Raw genomic sequence first — 12280 nt, 5'->3', positions numbered from 1 at the left:
TCTTTTTCCAGCTTAGCCCTATTTTCTTTTGGAATACTTAATAACAAACTCTTAAATATCATTTCACTTGTAAAAACTTTTGTAACACTAACTGGTAAGGATTTACTTTTACATAACATTATTATTGTACCTCATAAAATTAACACTAACCCATTAATACCTTTAATACCCAGGCACTCAGTTCATATTCAAAATTTCCCAACCGTATTTACTACAGTGAATTTATTCCAACCAGGATTTAAACAAGGTTTCCAAAATGAGCTTGATTGTTATATGTCTCTTTAAGTCTTTGTTTTTCCTTCATAACAATTTTCCTTTACTCATTTTTATCCCCTCCTTGTCACTGATATATTGGGGGAATTTGGTCATTTGTCTTATAAAAAGTGCTACATCCTGGATTTGACTGTTTTCTTGTGGCACTGCTTACATTTCCTATAAACTGACAGATGCAGAGGCTTCAGTAGATTCAATTCTGGTTTTTGGGGAAGAGGAAGGGCAGCAAGATACTTCTTAAGTTGTGCATCTCTGATTATAGCACATCAGGAGGCTCAACTGGGTTCAGATGTTGTCAGTCCGACCCCTAAACTATCAGGGTCTTCATCAATCTTTCACACCTTCATTAATGGTGATTTTTAATTTTTAGTCATTTTTCATGTAATTTTTCTTGGATTGCTTTTAGATTTTGAAGTACTCCTTACTCCTGGATTTTATCACTCATATACTCTTCTAATACCAAAATGATTTCATTTTTTACCTTAGGTCTCCAATCCATTTACTATATCCTGGTTTATAGTATAAGGAATGAATCCACTTTTATTGTTTTTCAGTTAGATATCCAGTTTTAACAAGAATTTAAGTCTCTTATCCCCACTGATTTGAGATTTTTCCCTTTACAAAACTAGAGTTTCATATACATTTAGGTATTTTTGTAGATGTCCCAAATGTCATACATTTTAGATTTGAATGACTGCATCTTTGAGATACTGCTTACCTTGTTCCTCTACTCCTTTCTGTAAACTGTGTGAATTAGTTATTATATCTAGTCTTAAATAAATTCATGTTTTTTGTTTTGCAACAATACTTCTTAGTGGTGTAGATATTTCTGACTATAGCATATCAAGAGGCACATTAGTTCTGGAGATTTTAGCTTGGTCCCTATAAAAGAATTCCATTAACCTTTCACCCTAATGACTTTAGGATCCACTAATGATCTTTACCTGAATACATTGTTTTATTAGGAGCCACAAAATGACCCCCAACCCCCTTCATTTCTGCCATTACTAGATAATTCTTCTATTTATTTTTTTATAAATATATCTTAATTGATTTCAGAGAGGAAGGGACAGGGAGAGAGAGAGATAGAAACATCAATGATGAGAGAGAATCATTGATCGGCTGCGTCCTGCACGCCCCTACTGGGGATCGAGCCCATAACCCTGGGCAACCCCGGGACCTTTCAGTCTGCAGGTTGGCTCTATCCACTGAGCCAAACCAGCTAGAGTGGCAATTCTTCTATTTTATTTTATTTTATTTTTTTTAAATGAAAAATTTTTTTATTTTTTATTTATTGCTTAAAGTATTACAAAGGGTATTACATATGTGTCCATTTTATCCCCCCGCCCTAGACAGTCCCCTAGCTAATTCTTCTATTTTAAAAATCTTTCTTTGGCGTGAGTGGGAGGGATAAAATGACAGAGTTTTAAGGGCAGTGAAAATGCTCTGTATATTATAACAATGGTTGTCCAAACCCATAAAATGTATAACACCAAAAGTGAACCCTAAAGTAAACTATGTACTTCAAGTAATTATGATGTATAACAAATGCATTATTCTGGTGAATGATGCTGATAATGGAGAGTCAGGCAATGCATGTGCAGAGATAGAGGGTATATGAGAAATCTCTGTATCTTGCTCTGTTTTGTTGTGAACCTTTCTTTTAAATTACTCTAAAAGAAAGTCTTTAAAAACAACAACCCTAAATTTCCTTCATCAATTATTTGGTTTTACTGAATACAGTTCACACAAGGAAAGGTAGGATAAATGTTTACTCCTTTATTTTTCAGCTTTCAGACTAATGAGTTAGGGCTCTTATAATTTATTAAAATAAAATGACTGATAAACGAGTTTGTTTTTATTGATTTTTTTTTTTTTTGAGAGAGAAACATCAATTTGTTGTCCCACTTATTTATACATTCATTGGTTGATTCTTGTATGTGCCCTGACCAGGGATGGAACTGCCAACCTTGGTATATTGGGACAACACTCCAACCAACTAACTACCTGCCCAGGGTAATAAATGAGATTTTTAAAAAATACATAATTATGAATTTATATATTTTCATCGATTTAATGCATTTCAACCTATTTAAATCCAAATACACACTCATTATTCTGATGCTCAAACTGTCCTATTTTATTTTAGGTTACTAAGAACCCTTTCTAGGTTGTTCTTATGACATATCTCTATGAGACTTAGATTGTCTCCTTGCTTTCTAGCCTAATAAAATGCCCTAGACCAGTGGTTCTCAACCTGTGGGTCACGATCCCTTTGGGGGTCGAACGACCCTTTCACAGGAGTCGCGTAAGATCACCGGAAAACACACATATAATTGCATATTGTTTTTATGATTAATCACTATGCTTTAATTATGTTCAATTTGTAACAATGAAGCTGGGCATCACCACAACATAAGGAACTATATTAAAGGGTCACAGCATTAGGAAGGTTGAAAACCACTGCCCTAGACTCATATTTGAGATTCCTATCCCAGACCTGGAAAGCCATTTCTCCAAAAGGCCCTGGTTCCATTTAGTGGGAAAAGCCCACAATCTCGGGTATCAGAGGGTTTAAATGTAAGCAAGACCTATGATCTTGGGGTCTCTGCCCACCAGTTGCTAAACAAAGTTCCACTTGCACAATACATAACATTATACTAGGACTTAGAAAGTAGAAGACTAGATAGAGTGCTAAATTTACAAAGCTTTTCTTTACAAACAAACAAACATCTACTTCCTTCTCAGATGTCTAAGAAAATGAAAGGGAATATAAAATGTGATTACAAAATAAATGATTCACTGGGTCACAAATCATATTAAATTGCAAGTCAGATCAAATCCTCTCTATATAATTATGGCCAGTGAAAGCTGCACTATAAAGCAGAAATCCATTGTATTTGCGGGGAAAAAGAAAGAGTATCAAAACACGTATCCAGAGACTCTAGCCTTTTGAAGTCTGAGCATTTTTTGTTAATCCTCACTGGAGGGTATTTTTTCCATTGATTTTTAGAGAGTGTGGAAAGGAAGGAGGGGGAGAGACAGAGAGAAACATCAATCGCTTGCCTCCCACAGGTGCCATGATCAGAGCCAGGGGTGCAAACTGCAAACCAGGTATGTGCCCTTAACTGGGAATTGAACTGGAGACCCTTCGGTACACGGGCCAATGCTCTAACCACTTAGCCACACCAACCCGGGCTGGAGTCTAAGCTTTCTATATATTAGCCTTGTGAATCCAAACCTGGATAAACACTCACCTTCCAAAATGGCAGCTTCAGGTTCTGCCTGCACAACCACCTCTTCATACTCTATGGAACTTTCATTGTCAGAATCAGAACTACTTGGTACCTGCAAGTCTTCAGATACAGGATTGCTAGCCCCTGAATCATGAGAAGTAGTTGGCAAAGAAGGTTGGCTCCTGCTCACTTGAAAGTAAGCATCCAACGGTGGTGCTCTGGACCTATTTACAAAGAAAGGTAATAGAATGTACAATAGACCACCATCATAAAAATAACCCAATGTAATTTGGAGGTAAATCCTAGTCATTTGAACCCATCTCCAGGCCCTTAAATGCTGCCTTTGAACAAAATAGCAGAATTAGGCAGATGATGGCTGGTCTGTATACTTTCTTCCACTTAATTATATTAGCCCACACTGGAGCCTGACTCTTCTACTAAAAGCTAATTCTACTTTATTGCCCCCTTTGGCCATGTGTTAATACCTTTTAAAGGATATGACTCAGCAATCTGTCAATATTAGGGGGTTGGGAAGAGAAAATGGGCATGAAGAAAAAGGGCCCTGTTGGTCAAATATGGTCTCATGGATTCTGCTGCTACAGTTAGGTAGATCAGGTACTTTGGGATACAGAATGAAGTCTGGCTTCAGTCATTGTTTCAGCTCTTATTTTTAGACACTAGAGGCCCAGTACACGAAATTTGTGCACTGGGGGGGGGGGGGGGGGGGGCGCAGTCCCTCAGCCTGGCCAGGGCCCTCTCGCAGTCCAGGAGCCCTCAGGGGACATGGAGTCAGGCTTCTGGCTGAGCGGTTCTCCACCTGTGGAACCATCAGGGGGCAGCTCCTGCCTTGAGCATCTGCCCCCTTGTGGTCAGTGTGTGTCTTAGTGACCGTCTGCCGCCTTGTGGTCAGTGTGTGTCTTAGTGACCAATCATTCTGCCAAAGGGCCGAAACCAGCTGACATCCCCTGAGGGGTCCTGGATTGCAAGAGGGCCCAGGCCAGGCCGAGGGACCCCACTGGTGCACAATGGGGACCAGGGAGGGATGCAGGAGGTTCGCCAGCTGGGGAAGGACCGCAGGAGGGCTCCAGGGCATGTCTGGCCCATCTTGCTCAGTTCCGATTGGCCAAACCCCAGCAGCAAGCTAACCTACTGGTCCACTATATGCCCCCTGGTGGTCAGTGTATGTCATAGCGAGCGGTTGAGCAGCCTTAGCATATTACGCTTTGATTAGTTGAAGGGACAACTGGACGACTAGACACTTAGCATATTAGGCTTTTATTATATAGAACTGGAGGCCCGGTGCACAAAATTCGTGCAGTGAGTGTGTGTGTGTGTGTGTGTGTGTGTGTAGGTGTTACCTCAGCCCAGCCTGCACCCTCTCCAATCCGGGACCCCTCAGGAGATGTCTGCCAGTTTAGGCCCGATCATATCCCTCTCACAATCCGGGACTGCTGGCTCCTAACTGCTCACCTGCCTGCCTGCCTGCCTGCCTGCCCCTTACTGCCCCATCCCCCATCAGCCTAATCACCTCTAACCGCCTCTGCCTGCTGACCTGGTCGTCTCATGCAGCCTGCTGTTCAGTTGTCCCTCACTAACCCCCCTGCCGGCCTGGTCGCCCCATACAACCTACTGTTCAGTCATTTGGTTGTCCCTCACTAACCCCCCTGCCGACCTGGTTGCCCCTGCAACCTGCTGTTCAGTCGTCTGGTCGTCCCTCATTAACCCCCTTGCTGGCCTGGTCACCCCACGCAGCGTGCTGTTCAGTTGTCCGTCTGGTTATTTCGGTCATGACGGCCCCTGGCTTTTTATACTTTAGGATTATTTTTCTTCTCAAGCTTAATATCTGGTTAAGGTTAAAAACACAACATATCAAAAAAGAACTCAAGATAAGGAGAGTTTGGGAGCAGGTTTAACATTCCAATTCATTCTGGCTGACTGAGTTTTAACTGTAACCACTTTTATATCTGTTTTCCTTGTTTCCAAGGTAGCAAGCCATACTCCACCCCATTAATAATGACATTTGATATTAAAAACCTAAAAGATGTTCTGAACTTTAGAACATACTACCAAGCTAATAATCACAAAGTATTAGTGAAAGGTGACCTACTTTAAGTTTTAATAACTGTTTTTATAGCATTAAGGTATATTATTACCCAGAACCATTATTGGAGATTGCTCATATAGAAAACTTTTGATTTCTCATAGGATTGCTAAAATTTATGACTAACTAGGGCCTTCTATTAAAAAAATGGATGATTAAATGGAACAAAATAAACATTTGGTAACCCATTCCATAGATAGAAGATTCACCCTTATAAGAAATGTGAATAAATTAAAATGAGTAGTAGCAATTGTGAAGCCTTTGATTCACAATTTGAGAACCAGTGATTTTTAGCATAACCACAAGATTCTAAAATGAACTGTGTACCCATAAGCAGTCATTTTCTTTTCTCCTTCCCCTGCAGCCTGTGGCACCACTAATTAACTTTGTTTCTATGGATTTGCTTATTCTGTATTTTCTTGAATAGGACCATATAATATGTGGCCTCTTGGGTCTGGCTTTTTTCACAATTTGATGATAAATACAAGGATTATATCATCTGCAAATAGCTATAGTATTATTTATTTAAAAAAATATTTTTTTCTTATTTTTATTGATTTCAGAGAGGAAGGGTGAGGGAGAGAGAGAAACATCAATGATGAGAGAGAATCATTGATTGGCTGCCTCTTGCACATCCCCTACTGGGGATTGATCCCGCAATCCAGGCATGTACCCTTGACCACAATTGAATCCGGGTCCCTTCAGTCCACAGGCTGATGGTCTATCCACTGAGCCAAACCAGCCAGGGCATTTCTTTCTAATACAAATGCCTTGTTTCTCTAATCTAGTGTCTGTGTGTGTGTGTGTGTGTGTGTGTGTGTCTGTCTCTCTCTCTCTCGCTGCCTAATCTGGAACCTCCAGTACAATAGTTAATCAAAATGGCAAAAAAGTTTTAATGCCCATTTATCTGGCTCCAGAATCCATGTTCTTTACACTGAACTACACAGTCCTTGGCCTTTTAGGTTTATTCCACTTTATGGAGACAAACATGTGACTGTCAGTCAAATAGTTTGATTAATATCTTTCAGCATCTAAATTCTGTAACCTGAGCACAGATTCTACATATGTTGGCAATTTTCTAATTATTGTTTGACTTGTGTGTGTAAATATCTTCTAGGAGAATCATGCTGAACATGCCAACAAGATAATTTATTCTCTGTAGAGTTTCTATTTCTCTCTGTAAACTGGCACCTGGTTTATAAGTGTCATTCTGTGAGGTGGTTAACACAAGTGTCCCCGACCAAGAGCAATCACCCAACTGAGTGTATGAACAGCCAAGGCTGAAGAATACTGTGAGAGGCCTCTTGGTGAGCCAGTGCCTGGGGACAACAATCCCAAGTCTCAACCCATTTACTCACTTCAGCAGAGGCCCCAAACTGCACTACCAGGTACTGTCACCTGTCATACAACTGTGTGAAGTCTTATTTTTGCCTTCATAATCTGAAGGAATGACACCTTAAAATAACAGAGTTGGATGCATTTGTAACTCTTCTTTAATACAGAACTAGACACCCACCATCTTTGATGGGTCACATCCAGAAGTGACCAGGCCCTACAGAGACTGGAACCACATTAATAGCAGGCCCTGCTTCAGTAATCAGCAGGATCCATGGAAAAGGATGCTGAATCCTGAAGGCACAATCCCAATTCCAGAGTTACCTCAGACAAATCACAAGTTATCCCATCAGCTTCCTCATTTGTAAAAATAGATGGCCTACGCCCTAGCCACTATTTTTTAGTACCATCTCACTATTCTCATAGTGTTAAGACAAAAGTATTAAGCTCCCTCTATATCTATGTAGAAAATGAGTCCAATCCAGGTTCATTACCAGCTCTACTTCTGTGTGGTAGCTATGAGACCTTGAACAAAAATTCTTGGACTCCACAAAATGAATTCAACCTCTTTAAACATGAAAATATTTAAAAGACCAAATATGAAAGAAAGTCTTTCAAATAAAGCAGGGGGACTTTAAAAAGAGGTAAGACATAAACAATTGTTATTCTTTTTTTTTCCTTTTTCTTTTTCCCCCCAATATTTTGTTGATTTTTTTTATAGAGAAGGGAGAGGGATAGAGAGTTAGAAACATCGATGAGAGAGAAACATCAATCAGCTGCCTCCTGCACACTCCCCACTGGGGATGTGCCCGCAACCAAGGCACATGCCCTTGACCGGAAACGAACCTGGGACCCTTCAGTCCGCAGGCCGACGCTCTCTCTATCCACTGAGCCAAACCGGTTCGGCAACAATTGTTATTCTTTATAATAATCCTGTCAAGACTTGACAGCTTAGCCCTTCAAGAGGTAAATTCAAACCAAAAACTATGAAAAAAAAATTTTCAACACTTCAACATAGTGTCAGGTGAGGAGGAATGGAATGCTTCCCACTCCGTCAGATAAGCTCTTAATTCACATTCTCCTTTTCACTAGGATTCTCTAAATCTAGCCTTCACCACTATGTAGAGTGCCAATAAACAATGGATATTGGGTGAGTGGAGTGAACTTGCAAATTAAGAAATACATACACACACACACACACATTTATATACAAGATGCAAATGATCTAAAGAAAAAACAGCCTCTACAGAAGTCATTGCCAATAAACTACCATCAGTTTTCAAAGCATTTGAGTATAACTTATCCCTTGCCTGGCCAGAGTGGCTCAGTTGGTTAAACACTGTCCTGTGCACTAAAAGGTCGCTGGTTCAAACCCCGGCCAGGGCACATAAAGGGCTTGCAGGTTCCATCTCCGGTTGGGGCACATTGGAAAGGCAACTGACCCATGTTTCTTTCTCCCCCCCCCACACCCTTTTCCTCTCTCTAAAATCATGTCCTCAGCTAAGGATAAAAAAAAGATAAGAGAAAAAAAATTAAGTATAACATACCCTCTCAATTACTTTGTTAGGTAAATAAAGCAAACACTTTTAGTTTCATCTGACCTGTGAGAAAATAGGGATTCAGAAAAGTTACCTGACTTGCCAAAAGTCACAATGCCTATCTTATCTTAAGCAGTACTGGAGTTATGACTAGAGCCCAAGTTCAAAATTCCCAATCTGGTACTAATCCCATAATCCACACATTATTATTTACCTGGCACTGTCCGTCCTCTGAGACCCTCCGGTTCTCGCTCTGCGTGAAGCAGTCCCTCTCCTCCTTCTGGCTCTTACTGGCCCCACATTGTAGTCTGAAGGGGGTCTCAGGAATTCTAGCATGCCATGAAGTCTCTGTAGCCCATTAATGAAGTTGCTCATTGTGTGCAATGAAGACACTCGCATGGTAGGGTTAGCATCAGGTTCCTGCCTATGCTCCTCTGAAGTTCCTGGATTGATGTTCTCCACATTCTCTTCTCCCACTTCCTCTGTCAGGTCAATGGACACCTGTGGAGCAGGCTGCAGCAGGTGTGGTTCCCCTTGGCTGCTGACCACATCAGCAGGAGCAGGCTGCAGCAGATGTGGTCCCTCTTGGCTGCTGACCACTTCAGCAGGAGCAGGCTGCAGCAGACGTGGTCCCTCTTGGCTGCTGACCACTTCAGCAGGAGCAGGCTGAAGTAAGGGTGGTCCCTGTAGGCTGCTGACAAGTTCAGCTGGAGCAAGTTGTCCTAGAGCATTATGATCTAACTGCATCTGAACATCATATTCCATTACTTCTTGAGCCATCACTGAGGAAGCAGTATTTGTAAAAGGTATTAGTAAAAATAGATAAAACATGTCATAGTTGATATAATCATATCTAGTTTTGTAGAATTCTATTTAAGATCATTCTTGGCAAAACTGAGAAGATTTTAGTTAAGTCAGAGGTGTTTTGGTAATCATCCACTTTTTCCCCCCATAACAAGCACAACCAGTTGTCCAGGTCATCCTTTGAAAACATGAAGTCATGTGACCATAGTACGATCTTCTTAAATAGAAATAAGGGGATTGAACTACTGAGTCTGAAAGTAATATCCCAGACCTCTTGCGGTTCTTTGTCATGACCTGAATGTGGACATTTACCAAATTAATTCAATTACTAAGTGGAAATTACTTAATTTCTCCAAAAAGGTTAAGTAACCTTTATTTACTCCATCCTTTTCATTGTTTCCCATCTCTAATTCCATTTAACAAATATTTATTAAGCATTGTTACGTAGACACCCCACAGACAAGACGCTGTATAACAGAGTTTACATTCTAGAAAATGGGAGAATAAATGTGAAAATTAGACATTGTGATATTTGGTTTTGAGAGTCGGAGACAAAAAGCATAATTTCAGACACAATAGTAAGAGAAAGCCTCTCAGAAAGAACAGAACTCAGCTGAGGAGTAAAGGATTAAACGAAGTTGGCCATATGAGAGCCAAGGAAGTATCAGAAGGAAATCAGTACAGGTCCCTGGCAAGCATGGATTTGGTGCATTTGAGAAACCAGGCAGACAAGTGTAATGAGTACAGTAAGGAAGAGCAGACAACATGGGATGAGCCTGATGGGGCAGGACACTATCACTGAAGGTCTTGTTGGAGAGCTTCTTCTTGTGTTAGGAATGGGCTTTAGGGAAGCAAGATTGCAAACCAGGTGACTAGTTTATAAGCTACTATGGGAGTGTAAACAAATGGTTACAAAGGCTTGGACAAGAGTGGACAGCTTTGCCCTACCAGTATGGTTGAGCGTCATCCCATGCACCAAGAGGTTGAAGATTCCATTCCCAGACAGGGCACATGCCCAGGTTTGGGGCTCGCGCCCCCCCCCCCCTCCGCCCCCAGTAGGGGGCATGCAGGAGGCAAGGATCGATGTTTTTCTCTCTCTAAAAAAAGCCCTAACCAGTTTGCTTAGTGGTTAGAGCATCAGTCCCAGGAGTCAGTCCTAGGACTGAAGGATTCCTGGTGGCTCTGGTCAGGGTGTGTGTGGGAGGCAACTAATGTGTCTCTTTCACATCAATGTTTCTCTCTATCTCTCCCCTTCCCTTCCACTCTCTAAAAAGTCAATGGAAAAAAATATCCTTGGGTGAGGATTGACAAAAAAGTAGATAGCTTTGAGAATCCTCAGAAGAGACATGGGAGAGATTAAATGATCTAAGAAGGAAGAGAGACAGAAGAAAAGCAGGCCAAGGACTAAAACTATAGGCGCTAACATGAAAAGGATAAGAGTTATAGCATTTCTTAAAAGAATGCTTCAGGGAGATAATGCTCAAGTGTGTCCACTGCTACTAAGGGGAAAAGATGGTCATTAGATTTAGCAATGTGGAACTGACAGATAACTTAGGAAAGTGCAGTTCCCCCAAAGTGATGGGCTAGGGCTGAAAAGATGAAACCCAAGAGAGGGGATTATGTGCCTCAAGAAGCAAGCTGATTCCACACTATGCTGTGGGAAAACGGGAGGTTTAAGCCAGAAAGACTTAAATCAGCATGAGAGGCAGATGAGTGTAGCCACTATGGAAAACAGTATGGAGGCTCCTCAAAAAAATTAAAAAAAGGAACCGCCTTATAACCCAGGGATTCCACTTACGGGTATATATAGGAAAAAAAACCCCACAACACTAATTCTCAAGAATATGTACACCCCTATATTGTGTTGGCCGTTGTCATTTTTTTTTTAACTTGACAATCTGGCCCAGCCGGCATGGCTCAGTGGTTAAGCATCGACCTATGAACCAGGAGGTCATGGTTCGATTCCCCAGTATGGGGTGTGCAGGAGGCAGCGGATCAATGATCCTTTCTTATTGGTGTTTCTCTCCCTTCCTCTCTGAAATCAATAAAAATATATTTAGAAAAAATAAATTTGACAATCTAAGGGGAAAAAAGGCCAGTGCCCTGACTAAAATAGTCAAGTACTGCATCCTTTAAAAATCCTTGACACACACACACACACCAGCTGAAAACCTCTGGCCTAGAGCAAAAGCCTATTTATTTGTGCCATCAGAGTTGGGAGTTTAAAATGTTAACCTCCCACTAGTCATCTTACCTAGCTTTGTAACTCAGATTTCAATCCGTGTCCACAACTAGCCGGGACGAGATGGCACCCAATTAACAAAACAAGAAGCGGCCCCAGGGAGTCAGGCCGGCAGGCCGACCTTGGCTCAGATCCTTGCTCCGACACCTACTCTACCGGTGGGACCTTAGGCGGGTTTCCCTTCACTAGTTCGCCTGTAAAATAATAATAAAAGTATGTACGCCGCAGTGTTGCTGTGAGGCTAAGCTAAATAAAACTAAAAATCAGGTTCTTCAGTCACCTCGGAAGTGACGCAACTAACCGGCGCTCAAACCGAGAACAATTATTTGCAACCCAAGAGTTTCAGGCTCGGCTCCCGGGAGACGGGCTGGGGAGACTCCGGCCTGCAGCGAACTCGCTTCCGAACTCGGTAACTTCCGGGACCGCTCGAACTTCCTGTCCTCCCCGACCCCACCCCGACCGAGGGCCTCTCAGAAACCCCGCAACAGCCGGGATTCCGGCGTCTTGGCCCTGACGGTTGGGGCCGCGGAGAGCGCCCGAACCTTCTCAGGGCGCGGGGTTCCACTGGGGCGCGCCTACGTTCCGCATCCAGAGACCAAGCTCGGATGTTATCCCGGAGACAGAAGCGCAAGGCCCGGGGAGAGGTAAGCGCCCTCCTCACCTGCAGCCGGAAAGACGCGGTCAGCCTCGCGAGTCCGCCGCAGTCCGTTTCTTCCGCAGAACTCGCGTCTCCCGATTCCAACCTCCCCGC

General features: G+C 42.2%; 1 protein-coding gene across 5 annotated transcripts in view; it reads right to left on the bottom strand.

The window, feature by feature from the left end:
• RFWD3 (ring finger and WD repeat domain 3) overlaps window positions 1–12280 on the bottom strand; it is a 33616-nt gene extending 21336 nt beyond the window's left edge. For 2 of the 5 annotated variants that reach the window (XM_036345778.1, XM_036345779.1), the window contains exons 1-3: window positions 12191–12280; window positions 8698–9265; window positions 3531–3733 (exon numbers count right to left, since the gene is read on the bottom strand). In XM_036345778.1, the coding sequence (XP_036201671.1) occupies window positions 3531–3733; window positions 8698–9263 (769 nt within the window). In that variant the 5' untranslated portion in view covers window positions 9264–9265; window positions 12191–12280. Of the gene's footprint in view, window positions 1–3530; window positions 3734–5181; window positions 5244–8697; window positions 9266–12190 lie in introns of those variants that run through there. The other 3 variants (XM_036345781.1, XM_036345782.1, XM_036345780.1) reach the window with 2 other exon arrangements.

The sequence above is a fragment of the Myotis myotis genome, unplaced genomic scaffold (assembly GCF_014108235.1).
Source record: "Myotis myotis isolate mMyoMyo1 unplaced genomic scaffold, mMyoMyo1.p scaffold_m19_p_19, whole genome shotgun sequence".
NCBI lineage: Eukaryota > Metazoa > Chordata > Mammalia > Chiroptera > Vespertilionidae > Myotis > Myotis myotis.
The sequence above is the reverse complement of the archived record's forward strand: the minus strand, read 5'-3'. Positions and strand labels throughout refer to the sequence as shown.